The following is a 20,142-nucleotide window of genomic DNA, read 5'->3' as shown; positions in this document are numbered from 1 at the left end:
GCTCAGAATCTTCCTTGAAAATATCTACTTAATTATCCATATATATTTTATATGCTATATATTTTTAACATTTTTTAAACATTTTTTACCGTCTAATTAGCTTTGTAGGTAAGAAACATTGAATATTAATAGAATATGAGAAGACATTTTCAATGGATATTTTGAAAATGAAAAATGCAGCTGATGGATTTTACATTTGGCAAGTTTTACCCCTATAATCTTTGCAATTAAGTCAAAGTTCGTTTTTTCTGAAGATATTTTTATACTTTAAAATCTTTCTGGCAAGTAACCTCCCACATCACCTGTCCCGTATGACATGTGAGGCAAGGTTTGGTGGGCCCACCTTATTAGCTATGTGACACCTACTTTAGACATTTATTGTTTTTCCGTATATGTCATGATGACAGCCTAAAAAGTATGAACTTCTATGATTCAAGTGGACTACGGAATTTTAAAAGAATTGGGCTGAATTCTCATGCTCTGCCGTGACCAATAAAAATCAATGGATGGCATGGATAAAACACGTATATTATGCAGGGGCAGAGAACACTGCGATCCGCGTCCGCTATCATAGTACTGAATGCTCATTTATGATTTTATATTTAAAATCATGTTGGACGCACATACCTAATGGCACGTGTACCACTACCACTGAGAACTAACACTGCATGTCAAGTTCCTGCGGTGGCACCCACCGTGATGTTTGTGAGAAATCTATCCCGTTCATCCTTTTTTGAGCTCATTTTAAGATTTGGATCAAAAATGAGAAGGATCTGAGAATCAAGTGGGCCTCATTAAAGGAAAAGGTGGGCAGGAAACTTCCTAGGTTGAAACCCCCCATGGGCCGACAATGATGTTTATATGTCATCCATACATTTCATAACATCATTCCTATTGGGATGAACTGAAAACATTATTATTAGCCTGATTCAAAACTTCTATAGCTCCATGAATATTTCAACTGTGGAAGTTTAATTCTCAAGTTTTTGGCCCCATTGATTATTGGATCCGGCTCATTTTAGTCACAGCCTAAAATGATCTCATAAAAGGGATGGACAAAGTAAATTTCTCACAAACATCACAAAGGGTGCCACCTAGGTTTCCGGCACACGAAATTTCTGGAAAAGGATTTGGCAGGAAATCCGCGTCCCCATTTGCCTATAACAATTTGACAAATATCAAAAAATATCTGCTCCACCTTCTAATTCCTTTTTAAGGCACCTTTTGTCTGAGGCCTAAAATGGCGCATGCATGTTTTATGACCCCCACATCAAGTGGACCCATCATGAAAATGAGATGTCACTGAATTTTAATAATAGCTAATCGTCAAGTAGGCAACAACCTAAAAACCACCAAATTAATTTGGTGGTCCACATGATATGGCTGGTTTAGTTTGAAATTTTGGCACCTCACTTTCATGGTGGGCAAGGATGGCATGGAATGCCTCTACACTCAAAATTATTCTAGAATAAGTTTAACCCTCTAAACAAAATTCAAAAATAATAATAATAATAATAAAATCCTACCACATTTTATATGGTTTAATAAAATTTGTAAATTAAGTGCTAGTTATTATTACAATTTAGCAATAACTTATTATATATTAATTAGAACAATAGAAATATATAAAATTTTGTAATATACATTTTAATTGGGGGAGGTCAGGTTTGGGGAGGAACAGGCACACGGACATGCCCAGCTCAATTATTAATCAGACTCAAATTAATGGGAGTGGATTAAGTGTTACTCCCTTACCGCGGGCCACCTTGATGATTTTTTGTAAATTCATGCTATCCATACATTTTCCAGACTATTTTAGAGTGTGATCCAAAACAATAAACAGATACAAATGTCAGGTGGACCACACCACAGGAAACAGTGGTGATTAAATGTCCGCCATTAAAAACTTTCTAAAGCCCACAATAATGTTTATTTGCTATCCAACCAGTTGTAAGATCAAACAGACCTTGATGGAGGGAAAATACAATTATTGGCTTGATACAAATTTTCGGCGGTCCACTAAAAGTTTTTAATAGCCATTCACCACTGTTTTCCAGTGGTGTGGTCCAACTGAGATTTAAATCTTCTTGAGTTTTGGAATTACATTCTCAAGTGAGCTGGAAAAATTGATAGACAGTGGATATACAAAAATTCCATCAAGGTGGTGTGTGCAATAAAGCTCATGTACATGACTCACCTATGCCAACATTGCAAATACGTGCGGGATCCAATCCATCCATCATGTTGGTCCAACCTTCTGCGTATTTTCCCAAAAATAAATCTGGTCATTCAATATGTGGGGCCCCGAGTTGGAAATAGGTGGATGCGTTAGTAAACTTCAGCAGAGCTTTTCAGAGCCCTACATTTTTTCTACAACTGTGGCCCACCTAATCAATTGATGAACCTGATTCTTGAACAAAGGCACCAACATAAGGAGTGGGCGGATTGCCTATGACCCCTGGCACAAAGATATACCTGTGCCCGGGGCTGTGTGGGGTCACGGAGGTGTAAGTTATAAATCCACTCCGTCCATTTATTTTAGAAAATCATAATAAGACAGGAATCTAAAAATCAGGTAGATCCAAAACTCAGTTGGGCCACACCAAAGAAACAGTGGGAATGGAAACGTCCACTGTTGAAACCTTTCTGAAGCTGACCGTAATGTTTATATGCCATCCAAACCGTTCGTGGCGTTATTATCACTCAGATAAACTGTAGGCACAAATATCATACTGATACAAAACTTCTGTCACCCCAAGCATTCAATCCCCACTTTTTAGTCCGGTATGGCCCACATGAGTTTTGGATCTGCCTTATTTTTTGAATCCAGTTCTATTGTGATCTTGTAAAACAGATGGACGGAGTGGATTTGTCACGGACATCTCTATGAGCCCTACACAGCCAATCTGCTCCCTCAATATAGTGGGCCATTCTGATTGGTAAATTGGAACTTGGACCTATTGTGCATGCTACCACGTGTGTGTACATGAACTTTATTACACAACGTGTAGGCTTACTTCTGTTTCTCTTATTTTTATATGGAAACAAGAAACGTTGGTTTTCGTGTCCTTCAACTTTGGAAAATCACACGCTTATCATGCATTTTATTTTTTAATGGAACTTTGGTGATGGTTTATTTTCATTATCCTATACATTTTTTAACCTACGGGTAACTGTACCACCACTTAAGGTGCAGTACCATCTTTCTGGCTAACATGCCGCTTGTATGGGACATCTTTACCATGAAAGCAGTAGGCCCTACTACGAGGATCATACCCTTAAAATCTTAAACTAATTCACTCACTAGGTCGGCCACACTTGTATGTTATAAACTGCTTTCTCAGTTGCTGATATGTTTAGCTGAAGATGCACACTTAATTATATTATTGCCAGATTTTTCAAAATATCACCAGATTTTAGAATATTGCATATGTTTAGCTGAAGATACACACTAAATTATAATATTGTCAAAATTTTGAAAATATTGGCAGATTTTAAAATATTGCATTTTTTGTGATATTAACTCAAAAATAATGAAAGAATTAAGATTTTTTTAATATTAAAATATATATTAAATATATTTATTAATTTAAAATAAATATTTTTAAATTATCTTTAGAAAACCTCAACATTTGGAAAGCTGATTAATTTTTGGGCTGAGGAATTGCTGGTAACGAGATTTGGTACCGTGAATACGTGTGTACCATGTGTAATATTATTATTGGGATAGACATCACTCAGAGGAGATACTCCTGGGCCTGTTTGGCAGTATGGACTCCAAGTCTATATTTACAAGGGTTTGAATTTAATTACTAAATTAACTTTAATGTCTCTAATTAGTATGCGTATGTAATGTTTAACACAATAGTTATAATAAGCCGTTGAAACATATACTTTGCCCAAAAATGATGAAATTTCAAGTTTGGGATAAGCCACAAACACAAGATCACATCTGGGTGACTAACCAATGATTTTTAACCATTGATTTATATGGACAATTTTTGGACGGCACAAATCATCGTATGAAAGTAATTATAGTGATGCAATTGATAATCTAATTGTTTTTGGATATCATCAATGGGCCATGTGCCCAATAGATTAATAATATAGTGACACACATGTTACACATATAACTCTTGTAAGGATTTTAGATGTAATCCAAGCTTTCACTTGGATTTCAAATCCCCTCTTCAAGGGGATTGAAACTCCCTTGATTTGAAACCTCCATTTACTTTACTGTGCCAAACAAATCCCCTTAAACCCCTCTAAATCAATGGTGCTAAAAGACCCCTTAGATACATCATTTTACTTTGGACAATCTAATCGGTTGATTTCATTGGGTTAGAACACATTTCATGAGCTACCATGTTAAAACCATGCTCATTATTTTCCCAAGCCATAAATGGGATGGCTCTTATTGCCTAGGAAAAATAATTATTTGCAATCATTAAAATAAAAGTAAAAAAATAAATAAATAATAAATAAACAAATAAATCCATGATAGTGCCTAGCAAATAGACAATTGTTGAGTGGACGTATTTTATGAAAATAATCTTGCCCATTCATTTTTAAGGCCATTAATCAAGCGGTTAACATTATTAGATCACCATATGTTTTCGTCGCAACCCATGAAATATGGGTTGGACCTGATGAACAGTCTAGATCAATGAATTGAGAGCATTTCTATCAATCTTTATGAATCCAGTATTAATGCATCGACTGAGATGCTCCATGCTCTAGAGCACTATAGTCTATAAGTTATAATGCTCTAGTTGTATTATGATTTAGATAGTCTAATCAATGGATTAAAACATTCAAACAAAAGTGATTCTTTAGAATCATAAGAAATCTATGACGGAACGCAATTAATAGATTGATTAAATTGTTGATTGGACCTATCCTTGTGTAGATGATCTTAACCTTCTATACTAAAAACTAATGATCATATGGTTATAATTAGTGTGATATTTGCATGGTAGCCCATCACAATCTATGTTTGGCATAATGGATAGTTTAAATTAATTAATTAGATTATCTAAGCGCCCACACAACTAGGAGAGCGTATCTCTTGCATCATTCCCAATAAATACAGTATATCAACATCTAATAAGTCATAGCATCAGATGTCCATTAGTTCCAATGGTGTGGCCCATTTGATGAGCGAACTAGCGTAATTTTGCTTGAGGTGGTCTTCATGGTGGATTCCACCATTCACAAGGAAATGTTCAAAAAGGAAAGATAGTAAGCTAAATATAAAGAAGCTATTTTCCTGCCAATGTGTCACATTTGTATAACATCCAAGCCTTAGCAAAATGTGGGCTAGGCAGCGAGGTCATGTAAGCTGAAAATTAGGATGGTCTATTCATCGAGATACCACCCAATAAATAACTTTTTCACTTATGTTAAATTAATAATTTTCTTTCTTAAGTTAGCTTGGTAAGCACTATTGTGAAATTACCTTACATGATGAAAGTTACTTATCCTTGCAAGTTTAATTTTTATTCTCTTTGATAATCTATGTCAAAGGAGGCTCCACACGATGGGTGGTCCACATCGAAGGTAGAGGCCACAAGATGGACTGTCCACATCAAAAGTGGGCCCCATATTTTGGATAACCCACGTCAAGGTGAGCCCACGTAATGGATTATCTACATCAAAGGTAGGCCCTTAATGATGAATGGCCCTCATCTAAGGTGGGCCTGCATAATGAACGGCCCACATCAAAGGTGGACTCTACATGTTGGGCGCTGGACATTGAAGGTAAACCCCACATGATGGATAATTTATTTTTATGGTGGCCCCATATGATGGATGACCTGCATCAAGGTGGACCCTACATAATGGACGATCCAAATCAAAGGTGGGCCCTGCATGATGGAAGGCCCACATCAAAGGTGGGGCCCACATGATGAACAATCCACATCAAAGGTGCGCTCCACATGATGGGTGATGGATATTAGTGGGCTCCACATGATGGTCGATGGTTATTAAAGGTGTGCCCACATGATAAGCAATAACATTGATGGTGGGCCCCACATGAGGATAGTTCACATCGAAGGTCAACCCCTAACGATGAATGACCCACATCTAAGGCAAACCCCGTTTAATAGTCAGCCCCTTTCAAAGTTGGGCCATGTATGATGGACAATCCACATTAGAGGTGGACCCGCATGATGGACAACCCACATCCGAGGTGAGCCCTACACGATGCAGAGCCCACATCGAAGGTGGACCTTGTAAGGTGAATGGTCCACATTGAAGGTAGACCCCACACAATGGACTATTTACATTGAAGGTAGGGCCAAGGTGGGCCCAACATAGTGAATGGTCCAAATCTAATATTGGGCCCACATGGTGCACAATAAATGGTAAGGGTAAACCAAACAAACTTCAGAGATAATTAAGTACTTATTTGATGTTGGAAACCAAATATACTTTTCTACCTTTTATCTGATAAGTATGTTGTTTACCTAGCATACTAATATGCTAAATAAGTAAAAAACTAATATTAACAACTTAAAAAATAAATATCTTATATAAAGTAACTTACGATCTAAACAGCCCCTTAATGTCTATGTTGGGCCCAATTGAGTGGATTCTCCTCGTTCATGCGAAAAATGATCGAATGGACTACTATTTCCATGGCTTAGATACTCCAGTGAAGTGATGCATCAGCATACACACACACACACAGAGAGATGCTCACACACAACTAGTTGGACCATTTGAATTGGTCCAACTAGGTGTGCATTAAATGTTAAAGATTCCTCTTTTTATCCCCATATAATGCGTCATATGTGAGGATTTATGACATTGAGTCTTACATAAATATAATGAGAATTATGTGTTATAGATCCAACCCGTTCATTAAATAGGGCCTACTAATGAAATTTTATGTACTAAAAATTAGTAAATTGTTATCACCACTAGGGTCACATATGTAACTTGAATCTGAACTATTGGAATAGATTTATAGCAGTTCACTTTTCTTATAGATGATATCATACTATTGATCACAAAAAAATAATATTTTTTCCTTCACATGCTTATAATGGACCCTACCTAATTAACGGACCGGATTTTCAAGAAATGTAGTACATCACGCGAATATATCACATGTGCACACTTCTTTATTAATCTCATTTTCTTTATAAATATTCCTCCTTTTTCTCTTCATTTAATGAGTAGTTTATGCTAGCAAACTTTTTCATGTGAAAGTTATTTCAATTAACAAAATGGATTTGCTTGGTTGGGTGGGCACCACTATAACGTTAATATGAAATCCACCCAACCATTAGGTGAGTCACTTCATGTTAGACCGAATGCAAAAATATCAGCCCCATCCCTGGCTCACCTGAACCACATAATTGAAAAAAGCGTAGATAGAAAGCTCTCCCTTCAAACTCTTTCCTTTGGTGTGGCCCACTCAAATCACTTATGGGCCTTCTTTTTCTTTTTTCTTTTTTTATTCAAGGCCTAATATTTGGTGTGGCAGCTAATGGTTGGATTGGATTTTATATTCTCATCATGATGGGCCCTATAAAAATCAAGGGGTCTATCTTTCTCAACTATTTCAATTGATATGGCCCACTTAAATCATAGATAAGCATGATTTTTATTTTTATTTTTATTTTGCTTCTGGGTCCAATAAGGGATTATACATCTAATGATCGGAGTGGATCTCTGAACACATCATGGTAGGCCCCTTTAAGAAATGAAGGTGGGCGTACACTCAAACTATTGTTCCTTAAGAGAAAATTGTTAAGTTTCCATAACAAGAGGAAGCGAATTAAGTATTACCTCGAGTAACACCACGGTGTTTCCCTAACCATGGGCTCATCATGATGTATGTGTTGTATATCTACGTTGTTCGTTGGTTTTTTTTAGGATCATATTAGTACGAATTTCAAAAAATGAGGTAGGTCCAAATCTCAAGTGGACCACACCACAGGAAACAGTGGACATTGAACGTCCACCATTAAAACATTCCTAGGGCCCACTATGATGCTTATTTTCCATCCAACTTGTTCATAATGTCACACATACATGAATGAATAGAAAACACAAATATCATCTTGATCTAAAACTTCCATGGCCCCTAAGAAGTTTTCAATGGCAAGCATTGAATCCCCACTGATTTCTATGGTGTGGTTCACTTGAGATTTGAATCTGCCTTATTTTTGAGTTCATCCCCTAAAATGATCTTGGAAAAATAGATGAACGGAGTGGATGTAACACATATATATCATGTTAGGGCTTATATAAATGGACAGTGAGGCTTTCTTAGGCAACACACCTCAGATTTCCAACCTCATAGGGATAGAGAGCATTAAATGAGAAGAGATAACACTAAGTAAAGAAAGAAAGAATAAAAGACTTGTTTTCATGGATAATTAGAGACACTGTGCACTTGCGGTGTATTCTTGTGATACACCGTATAAGTAAAAATCTACTCCATTAATCAAGTGAGGTTCCTCGTAACCGTGTGAAGAACATGAAATATATTATTATTTTTTGTGATTAGTAGTAAGATATTTTTCTATAAGAAAACCAGGCTATTAGAAATCCATTTTAACTATCCCGATTTAACTCATATGTGTGGTTCCAATGATGACGATCATTTACTAAGTTTTTGCCAATAAAATTTAATAAGTGGGCCCTATTTGATGAACGGGCTAGATCGATGATGCTTATTTCTATTGTACCTATATCAAATTTTATCTCACATAGCCTTTTTCCGGAGGAATTATACATGATTAAAGATAAATAATTTTGTTATTTAATACACACTGGTTGGACCAATTTGAATGGCCCAACTAGTTGTGTGTGAGCATTTCTCTCTCACACACACACACACATGTATAATTGAAGCTCACATGCAAGGTGAGATGCACGTGAAATATATAATTGAAGCTCACATACCTTGTTTCAACACTGAGGTCTTGGTATCGACCCCTAGTGGGGGTGGCTAACAGTGAAGTTGTCAACTGACAGTGGGGGTGTACTACCAAAACAAAAAGGGTGAGATGCACGTGAGCATCTCTACTTAATTAGCTTTGTAGGCAAGAAATCTTCTTTGAAAATATCTACTTAATTATCCATATATATTTTACATGCTATATATTTTTAGCATTTTTTAAACATTTTTTACCCTCTAATTAGCTTTGTAGGCAAGAAACATTGAATATTAATAGAATATGAGAAGACATTTTCAAATGATATTTTGAAAATGAAAACTGCAGCTGGATTTTACATTTGGCAAGTTTTACCCACGCAATCTTTGCAATTAAGTCAAAGTTTGTTTTTTCTAAAGAAATTTTTATACTTTAAAATCTTTCTTGCAAGTAACCTCCCACATCACCTGTCCCATATGACATGTAAGGCAAGGTTTGGTGGGCCCACCTTATTGGTTATGTGACATCTACTTTAGACATTTATTGTGTTGCCTTGTATGTCATGATGTCAGCCTAAGAAATATGAAATTCTATAATTCAAGTGGACTATAGAATTTGAAAAGAATTAGGATGAATTGTTCATTGTTGAGCCCCTCTCTCTCTATGTATTATGCGCCCTTGTGTGTGATCGATTTCTTCTTTGTCCATCACTCTTTCACTCTCTTTTTTTCACTCTAGAGTGCTTTTTCTTCATGCGTGTGTGTATATATATGCAGAGAGAGAGAGAGAGAGAGAGTCATGCTCACATGCGCACCTTTGCACACGGTGTCTAATCCGAATGGTCAATGTGATGCGAAATCCCATGAAACCCTAATAGACAAATTTTCACCCCGATCTAAAATTTTGGTGGGCCATGGTAAAGAGAAATGCAAATCAAGGAAGGAAACTGTTTTCATTTTTCATGGCCCACTAAAGTTTTGGATCAAAGTAAAAAACATAATCTTGGGCAGTTTCATGAGGTGTTGCTTCACATGGACCATTCAGATTTTGTAGTCACATTATGCATGATGAGTTCTTAAAAAAATTCGCACAAGTTCCTGGTATATCCATGTTGTCTATTCATTTTTTTCAGCTTATCTTAGGACATAAGACTAATGTAAAACATAATCTTTACCATAGACTTGAATGAAGGAAAAACAAATTTCAGTTCGAGCTAAAACCTTTACCACTCATGGAAAGTTTTCAATGGCCACCTAAAATGAGCTAGAAAATTATTAGGACAGCCTAGACATACAATACATACATCAAGGTGGGCTCCACAGTGAGGCTGTGCATTATTGGGTGAGGTAAGGTCCGCACCTAATCCGCTTCCATCGAGCATATGCACACGACACGTACGCTAGAGGAGCTGAATGGACTAATAAGCACTAATCTTACCCATTGTAACATGTGAATGTGGACCATTGTTCTTTCTCCTCTTAACCATTTATTTTTGGGCTGCAAATTACAAGGCTTGAATAATTACCATGCAGAGATTTTTGGGACATGGTTCAATCTCGATGGGACCCAATAGATTAACGGTTTGGATCACCGAAGAGTGGACTCTACTTGCCTAAGCTAAAACCCTTGTAGGCTAAATGTCACACATAGCCACTGTAACAAATATCACAATTGTCTCTCGGAGCTAAGATTCCATAATCGCATTGATGGATATCCGAAAAAAAATAATATCATAGCCAAGCAACAGCAACACATCACCTTTGGTCATGGTCATGACGTGCACGAAAATTCAACATCGTTCAATCATGGGACCCAAATGGATGTGACATCTCACAGACATCATACTAATCTGATGACGTGGCCTTTTTTTTTTAGGGAATATGAATTCCCCTGAATTGCGGACCGTCTCTTATTGACACCCAATGGATGGTTCCCAGCTGATGAGAATAAAGAGAAGAAAGGCAGAGGAAAGGTATGGGCTAAAGCATAGAAGAAAAGAAAGAGGCAGGGAATGGCTACAACTGTGGGACTCTGATTTGGCAGTGACCTCTAGGTACTGAGGTCGGCCCCACCATGATGTATATGTTTTATCCATGAGGCTACAAAATGAGGAAGATTGAAATGTCAGGTGGACCACACCATTGGAAATGGTGGTGATTGAATTGCCCAGTATTAAAAACTTCTTGGGGCCATAAAAGTTTTGGATCAAGCTAATATATGTATATGTTTGTCTTAATCAACATGTTGGATGGTAGATAAACATTTACCGGGCGTTGGGGCTTTTTTAATGGTGAGCGTTCAATCACTGGTGATTTCTATAGAATGGTGTAGTCCACTTAAAATTTGGATTTACATCATTTTTGTGCTCATCCTTTAAAATAAACTGGCAAAATAAATGAATGGTGAACGAGCGGGCCAAATAAATGAATGACATTGATAAAAATAAGCTGACAAAATAAATGAATGGCATTGATAAAACACATACATTACATTGGATTCCAAAAAGACATGGCAACGCAGTTGAGTACTTAGCAATAGCCTACAACAACCTTGTCCTAATCATCATAGCCCATTTGAGTCTTTGATTTATGGACCTGGATTTTCAGGAAAGGCTTTTGAGGGAAGTTCTTGCAGGATGCTAGGTGGGGCGCACCTGATGTTTGTGAGAAATTTACTTTGTCCGTGCATTTTACGAGCTCCTTTTAAGACATGTGACAAATAACAAGATGGATCTAAAACTCAAGTAAGCCACAAGATATTAAATAGTGGGGATTAAATGACCACCATTGAAACATGCATATAGCGATGATTAATTTGGATGACATATAGACATGGGGGTGGAGCTAGGAAGATTTTAACAATAAACATATCTTTTCTCAATTTTTCCTCTCCTAGCTATGACCTCCTTGAGTTTTGGATCGACATGAGTTTTGGTCTCATGTTTTAAATTGATCACTCAAAATGGATGGACAGAATACATTTCTCACAAACATCATGGTGAGCCCCACCTAAAAGAACTTTCTGCTGAAGGCTTCTGCAGGAAATCTGTCCTTGATTTTTCTCATCTTTTTCCTGAAATCCTAACAGTGCAAGGGGTGTATAACGGTTATACAACATATGAACAGCATGATGTCACGGGGTCATCACGGTGGCCCCCACATAACCTTTGTCACAAGGGCTTCCTTAAAAAAAAAAAAAAAAAAAAGGCCTTCCTTGAAAGAGCCCTCCGACGTGACATCTACTTCATTAGCATAGAAATGGAATTGCCTACTTAGTAACTCAGTACTCTGTCTAATTTAGTAGATTCTGTTGAGCTCACGTGAGAGGTTAGTAAACTGTGCTAGGCCCACCTTGAATGCACGTCGTCCATTTCTTTTTCCAGGGTCGAGCTCAAAATTAAAGCATATCTAAAGCTCAAGTGGACCACACCAACAAACAGTGATAATAATAATTTAAACCGTTGAAACCTTGCTAAGGCAGGTAGTGATGTTTATTTATCATCCAACCTGTTCATAAGATTACATCAACGTAAATGAATGAGAAACACAAATATCAGCTTGATCCAAAACTCCCGTAACCCCCAAGAAATTTTCAATGGTAGACATTCATTTACCATATTTCTTGTAATGTGGTCCACTTAAACTTTGGATATGATTCACTTTTTGGCTTAAGCCATAAAATTATCCACTAAAATGGATGATAAAATACATAAATCACGGTATAGGACCCATAGAGTTTACTCAGTATGCTTAGTAGCGATGAACTTCCATCATGATAATCACTACTTCCAAAGGGACCATGGTAGATGATCTCTTGTTACAAGATTAGACCGATTAACTTATTAGGTGGGCCACACCTTTAATCTTGAGCTATGCCATCTTCTACCCAATTCCAATTATTTCAACTTTTTACACAGCTGGATGATCAGATCAGTATGACTTCAATACGAGGGGATCATGATGGTGTGGCCCACCTTTTTCTTGGATCGAATATCAATTGCATCCCTCCGTACCAATTGGATACACTTGTCTAGTTGGTCTGATTTGGGCTTATGGCCCACCTACGTTAAAGTAGTCACGTGATAAACTGGGATCTTTTCAACGTGCCATGTCTGAAATATGCAGACACTTGTGTTGGAAATTACAGCTAGACGTACCATACAACTGAAGGACGCGGATTTCCTATGATCCGGTCCAGACAGATATCCCTCGTGACCCAACTCTGTGGGGCCCACAATGATGTGTGTTTTATCCACGCCATCCCAACTTGTGGGGCCCACCATGAAGTGTGTTTTATCCATGCCGTCCATCCATTCTGCCAGCTCATTTTAGGTCATAAACCCAAAAAATGAGGTACATCAGAAGCTCAAGTGAACCACACCACAAAAAAAATAGTAGAGATTAAGCGCCTATCATTGAAAACTTCGTGCGGCAACAAAAGTTGTAATGAAGCTAATATTTGTGTTTTCATCCAGGTCCCGTCATGAACAGGTTGGATGGCAACTAAACAGACTCGGAGAGCTTAGTGTGGAATGGAGCAAAGAGGTTTGCAGTATGTTGACATGACAAAGTTGTTGGTCCCAATTTGATGCATGCATTATATCCACACGGTCCATCCACTTTAACAAATCATTTTAAGGCAGGAGCCCAAAAATTAAGCAGATCCAAAGTTCAGGTAGACCACACCACAGGAAACAGTGGGAGTTGAATGACTACCATGCATAAGTTTTCAATGAGGCCAGGAAGTTTTGGATCAAGCTGGTATTTGTGTTTTCCCTTCAGCCCAGCATATGTGATTTTATGAACTGGTTGGATGGCAAATAAACATCAATGTAAGCCTTAGGAAGGTTTCAACAGTGGAGTTACCTCAGCTTCTTCCCGATGTCATTTTGAGCTTTGAACTTGTCTGGGAGTGTTGATTTGGAATACTTTGGATTTGAAATCTTCCTATTGTTTTTGGCATTCTATATTCAGAATCTCATATAATCCAAAAGTAATTGTTGGGGGAAATTGTGACAAGTCGATAAGTTAGCATATGGAATGGACCAATTTTGTTGACATGGCCCGGTCCCTAAGACACCGAGCTGACTGAGGCCCACATGTTCAGCAAGCTCGAGGCGAGGCCTCCGAGGAGATTGATACAGCCTCGAGGACACTCAGAGCCCCACAGTGGCCGCATTATGCCGACCTAGTCATAGGTCAGCTAGTCACATCGTGACTCAATCCTGGTCCGACCGAACGTCTAGGTCAGCCATAGGGCAATCCCTGATCAGCAACTAAGCCAATTCAAGAACAGTGGCGCCTCAGTCGAGTGAGGCTCGGCCATTATTGGTCGAGCCTGAAGCAATCGATGCATAAACCAACTGGCACGAGCCACTTGAATAAGCCGGGATTGTGAGAACAATCGACGTATGACCAAGCGCCGCGTCCGACCCAAGGCCGAACCTCAAGCTTTCTGTTCGGCTTCAAGGATTTGCCTTCCGAGATCTTCGGAAGATGATTCCTGATCCTGGAAATCTAGGAGATCTAAGATCTCAGGATCATTACAGATAACAGTCAATCCCCTATGAACTAGGGAAGGATCCCGAAACCACAGGATCATATATCCCCTATAAATGGGAAGTGTCGCAAGGTGAAAGGTACGCACACATACACTCTCACCCCTAACCTCTTATCAATTACACCCAGAATTTAGGCCTGACTTTGGCATCGAAGGGTCCCCTATGCAAACCAGGGTCTCCTTTGTCCTTTTCCTGTGCAAGAATCCGAGCAGTAAAGGAGGTGAGTCGGAAACTGCATCAACAATAATTATACATAGTATATTTTCATGAGTTTAAATTTAATTACTAAATCAACTTTAATATATTTAATTAGTATATGTATGTAATGTTTGACACAATGGTTATAATAAACCCATCGAAATATATACTTTGCTTGAATATGATGAAATTTCAATTCTAGGATGGACTACAAGTACAAGATCACATTTGAGTGACTAACCAATTATTTTTAACCATTACATGGACAATGTTTGGACAACACATATCATCATATTAAAGTAATTATAATAATGCAATTGATAATTTATGGGCCACTTGCCCAATAAATCAATAGTGGTTGTTAGGATGCATTCCCAAACTTTAAGGTGATCAAAATTTCAGCCATCATAAACAATGATAAAAGACCATTAAAAACTTTGTATAAATTTTTTGGATCAAGCTACAGTTGATTTTCCTACTTTCCCATCATGCATGTATGCGGACGTCATCAACATGTTGGATGGCGAATAAACATTAAGAAAACCTTAAAGTGGGTTCTTTTGGAAGTTTTTAACGGTGACGCCTTCACCACTATCACCGCTGTTTTATGTGGTATGGTCCACTTGATATTTCGTGCTGCTTAATTTTTGAGGCCACATCCTAAAATAGTGGACTGGAGAAACAGATGGACGGCGTAGATATACAACACATATCATCAAGTTGACCCCCAATGGGTGTTACCCGGATATCCAACACATCATCAAAGTGGGCCCCACTCCCTCGAATCCGATTTTGAAAGTTCACTTGCCTGGGACGTACAAGCGAGGAACAGCTCCGGGAGATCAGAGCGACTCATAAGGCCATCCCAACTGCTTACATGTCATGTCTCAAAAATGGACGGACCTGATCATCAGGCGTGCGACGCGTGTAAATTAAAATTTTGGACTATTGGTCAGGTTCTCTGAACCGCTTATCCACTGTTCACACGTGAAGTCGAAGACCACCCAACGAACGTATTTGTCAACTTTTTGAGTCTTGAAATTCATCCGGTGAAAATACCTGCAGTTACAATCACGTGAGCCCATGTCTCACCCATCCAGACCATTGAAACTTCAATTTGCACATCCAACGTTATACATTCAAGGGAAAAAAAAAGGCCAAACATTTTCATTTAGAATCGTCCACTCGTGGAGATTTCAGGGCATGGTCCGTCTGATCACTGAACCATGCACCTCACCAGCACAAAATCGAAAACAACGGACGGGAATTGCGTAGACACTGTCAGTAGCCACGTAGCCACTAGACAGTGTCATGTGGGCCCATAATGACGTATGTTTTTCATCCACGCCGTCCAAATCTCAGGTGTACCACGGAAAACAGTGGTGATCGAACGCCCACTATTAAAAACTTCCAAATAATGCCACTGATGAGCTCACACATACGGGATGAAGTGAAAACACAAATATCAACTTCATCAAAAACTTTTTATGGCCGTCGGAAGCTTTTAACGGTGGTCGTTCAATCACCACTGTTTGGTCCCTAAAATGGGAAGTGGATTGCTAAGCATACTAAGTAAACTTTGTGGGGTCTACTGTTATTTATATTTATATATTTTATCCACTCTTTCCATCCATTTTACCATATAATTTTAGGTCTTAATCCCAAAAATAAAGCATATTCAAAGCTCAAATGGACCACACCACGGGAAACCGGGTGAATTGAACATGCACCGTAGAAAATTTCTGGAGGGCCACTAAAGTTTTGGATGAAGCTTATATTTATGTTTTCCCTATATCTATGTTTTTTTTGGTATTATGAATAGTTTGGATGAGAAATAAACATCACTGTGGGCATGGCTAGGTTTCAACGGGCTTTGTATATACTTCAAGTTTTGTATCAATCCCTTAAATGAGCTGTAAAAACGTATGGACGGTGTGAATTAATTACATACATGCAAGGTGGGCCCAACGGAGTTTACTCAGTACGATAAGAGCGGGCTGAGTTACTCAGTACGCAATCCGGCGTAGACAAAACACATACATGATGTTGAGGCCCACATAGCCGCTACAAGCGACATAAGTAAGCAATCCGCGTCAGCAAAGAAGCGAAAATTTCGCTTTCCCAGCTGGAGGATGATGACGTGCGCCAGAAACTTCCAGGCGAAAACCCCACTATCCGTCACAATCGAGGCGGCCATCCCTGCACCTTCGCGCCTCCGCCAACCGCCCGACCACGATGCGCACGCTTCCAAATCCGCACCCCATGCGCATCTTAGCACATCCCCACGACGAACCGCCTAACACCCCTGATCACGAAACTTCCATCAAATCGCTGAGAAGGAAGGCCGAGATATTGAAAATATCGCGATATTAACTCCAAAATGGTAAAAACATTAACGAATTCGCTATATAAACATGTATTTAAATTTTACTTATCAAATAATTTACAAAAAATATTTTTTATTTCCGGCAAGATTTCCCGAGAAATTTGTCGCCCATCGCCTCCAGGCGCACGTTAGCAAAACCCTACTCCATCAAATTGGTGAAAGAAGAAGAAGAAGAAGAAGAAGAAGAAGAAGAAGAGAGAGAGAGAGAGAGAGAGAGAGAGAGAGAGAGAGAGAAATCCTTAAAACTTCTCAAGCGCAAATATAATACAGAGACGGAAACTCCTCAAACGTCAATCGCATATAATACAATGGAGAGAGGGAGAGAGGGATTGGAAGAAACACTAAGAAAACCCTAACTAATGACAGAAATCTCCTGAGAAACGATAGGGTGCGGAGGCGAAGACGGCAACCGAGAGGAGAAATTGCGGAACCTGAACTCATCAGCATCGAACTCCTCCGATCCCTCGTCGAAATTCAGAGCGTAACTCAGCGGGTCGTAACGGAAATCACCCGACTGCCTCCGGCTTCTCCCCATCCGAGAAATCGCGTTCCTGTACTTCTCCTTCAGTTCCGGCAGATCCTGCACCCTCGATCGCAGCCACGACGATGACGCCCGGATCAATCTCGGCCGTTCGTCCTGCTCCTGCGATTCCTCCTTGCCACTGCCGCTGCGGAAGCAGCACGAGAAACAGATCGAAGACCGGATCTTTTGCTTGAGAGAGGAATGTCGATCTCCTTCTTCTTCCATTGAAAACAGGCCCGATTTCCCCTTTCTAGGGTTTTCTTTTCTTTTCTTTTTTACTTTTGAAGCGAGAGAGACACGAAGAAAGAAAACAACAAAGGAGTGTCTTTATAGGTTTGAAGGAGTCCTTAGGATGAAACTTAAAAGACGGATAAGGACACGGTTTTGGAGTTTGATTTTTAATTAGAAAGTGAGGAAAACGGTGGAAAATGCGAGGAGCGGTATCTCCCTACTATGCTTGCGGCGGAGGGGTATTTTTGTCATTTTCCAATAAAGAGACGGTATCCTTCGCATGTTAGCGGATTAGGTGTTATCCGGTAACACCTTAGAACGGTCTAAGTTACCGTGTGGGGCCCACCTTGATGAATTTTTTCTATATCCATGCTGTCTATCCGATATTTCATTTCATTTTAGGACGTTATTCCAAAATTTAATTAGATTCAAATTTCCAGTGGACCACACCACTGGGAAAAGTGGTAAATGATCATTAAAAACTTCTTGCAGGCTACGATCTTTGTATTTTCTCTTCATCCTGATCTGATTAACCTTATCAACGGGTACGGTGGGCCTTGGGAAGTTTTTAACGGTGGTTGTTCAATCACTACTGTTTCCTGTAGTTTGGTGGTCCACTTGAGATTTGCATATGCTTAATTTTTGGAAGAACGTCCTAAAGTGGGCTGAAAAAACGGATGGACGGTGTGGATATATGGCATATCATAAAGGTATGCCACACGGTAAGCGTAACACCAACTTAAGTTGTACCCGGGTAACGCCTAATCCGCGGGCCTTTATGTCGGCTGAACCGCACCAGGGTAACTCGCGACCAGATAGCGACTGTACGCGGATTGACTAGAGACCCGATCAACAGGGATATCCGTGGTGACCCGGCTCTGTGGGGCCTACCGTGATGTACCTGTTTTATCCGCGCCTTTCATCATTTTCTCTTTCTCGCATCATTTTAGAGCATGATCCTGAAAAATGACGCAGATCCGAACCTCAATTGGACTACCCCACTGAAAACAGCGGGAATAATGACACCCACCATTGAAAGCTTCAGAGGGCCACGATGTTTATTTTCATCGGTTATACGGACTTGGATGAAGAAAAATACATTAATCCTGTTCACCCCATTGTCACCATTCCTCGTGAAAGCCGGTCAGAGTGAGTCACAACTCGTGTGATATGTATGGGATTCACATGGTGTTTTTAAGATCGGAAATTTCTTGATAACATGGCCAGAATATATGAGTACTGTTGGAGATGGTCAATCGTGAAGGAGAAATGACGGGGGACAGATGGAAAGGAAGTCTATGAAGGTCGTGTTGTATTGAACGGTTATAACAACCGTCTTTACGTGAAAAGAATTCCCATGATTAAATTAAGGCTATAATTAGCAGAGTGTTCAACTGAAAGATTTTATTTCATACCAACCAAATTAAATATTATCTTTCAACTATCATTTCAATTATCAGTCAATTTACATTTCTTAGTGTAAGCATTTACTTTCAACTTGCCATTTATATTTCACAGTGTAATCCGTAGCATTAATCAAGTAACTGGTAATTTTAACTGTAATTTGAGTCTACGCTTGCATGCTGGATTCACTTCTTCACTGGAGAATATGTTTTATAGCTGTTTTTCACGACCGACTGTAAGAATCCCTTTCTCATTTCACTTTATTTATATTGAAAACTCCTTTGATATGGAGGTAAAGTGTAATCCATCATCAGAGGACGAACCTTACCCTCTGAATATTGCCTAATCCTATTTACCCATTGAGCAAGTGGGCTGAATAGGTGACCAATCTCATCAGGTCTCGATCATACATTACATGTCTGCTTATCTTGGCTCTTAGGGTCATAACTATTCGGTTTGAATTGAGCCGCAAATCCAATTCTAGCATGCCCGTACATATACAGCCTAAACATATAATAGCAACAATTTTTGGCACATCCGGTGGGACCCTGTCTCTAATTTGCTGGCATAATAATGTCAATTATGAACAGAAGAAATATTCGAATTGTCAAGATCGATCCATCTACATTGACCGCACCACCTCCAGTTGAGGATTTGCCGATTCAAGCGGCCCCTGGAGCGTTGAATTTGAACAATAGTCCAACGCTCGGCATCGGTGACCAAGAAGGAGCATTGACCTCTTGGACCGTTTTTCCAAATGAAATAGCAGTCACACTTTGAGATGTATAACTGAGTACTCAGCATGTACAAGAATATGGAAGAACTCAGGTTAAGCAATTCCGTATTTAAACTGAAAATACTAACAGATACATGACCAGCCAGACAGGCTATGCATCGATTAATGGCAATGATGGCCAAGCGAATGTCGTCGGTGATGCAATATAAC

At 39.0% G+C, this 20,142-nt stretch overlaps 1 protein-coding gene across 1 annotated transcript; it reads right to left on the bottom strand.

The window, feature by feature from the left end:
* Nucleotides 1-17,268: 17,268 nt before the first annotated feature.
* LOC131254704 (uncharacterized) lies at nucleotides 17,269-17,876 on the bottom strand. Its single transcript, XM_058255400.1, has one exon. The coding sequence runs from the start codon at nucleotides 17,784-17,786 to the stop codon at nucleotides 17,391-17,393; it is 396 nt and encodes a 131-aa protein (XP_058111383.1). The 5' UTR covers nucleotides 17,787-17,876; the 3' UTR covers nucleotides 17,269-17,390.
* Between the last annotated feature and the right edge of the window lie 2,266 nt (nucleotides 17,877-20,142).

This window comes from Magnolia sinica, chromosome 9 (assembly GCF_029962835.1).
Source record: "Magnolia sinica isolate HGM2019 chromosome 9, MsV1, whole genome shotgun sequence".
Classification (NCBI taxonomy): domain Eukaryota; kingdom Viridiplantae; phylum Streptophyta; class Magnoliopsida; order Magnoliales; family Magnoliaceae; genus Magnolia; species Magnolia sinica.
The sequence above is the reverse complement of the archived record's forward strand: the minus strand, read 5'-3'. Positions and strand labels throughout refer to the sequence as shown.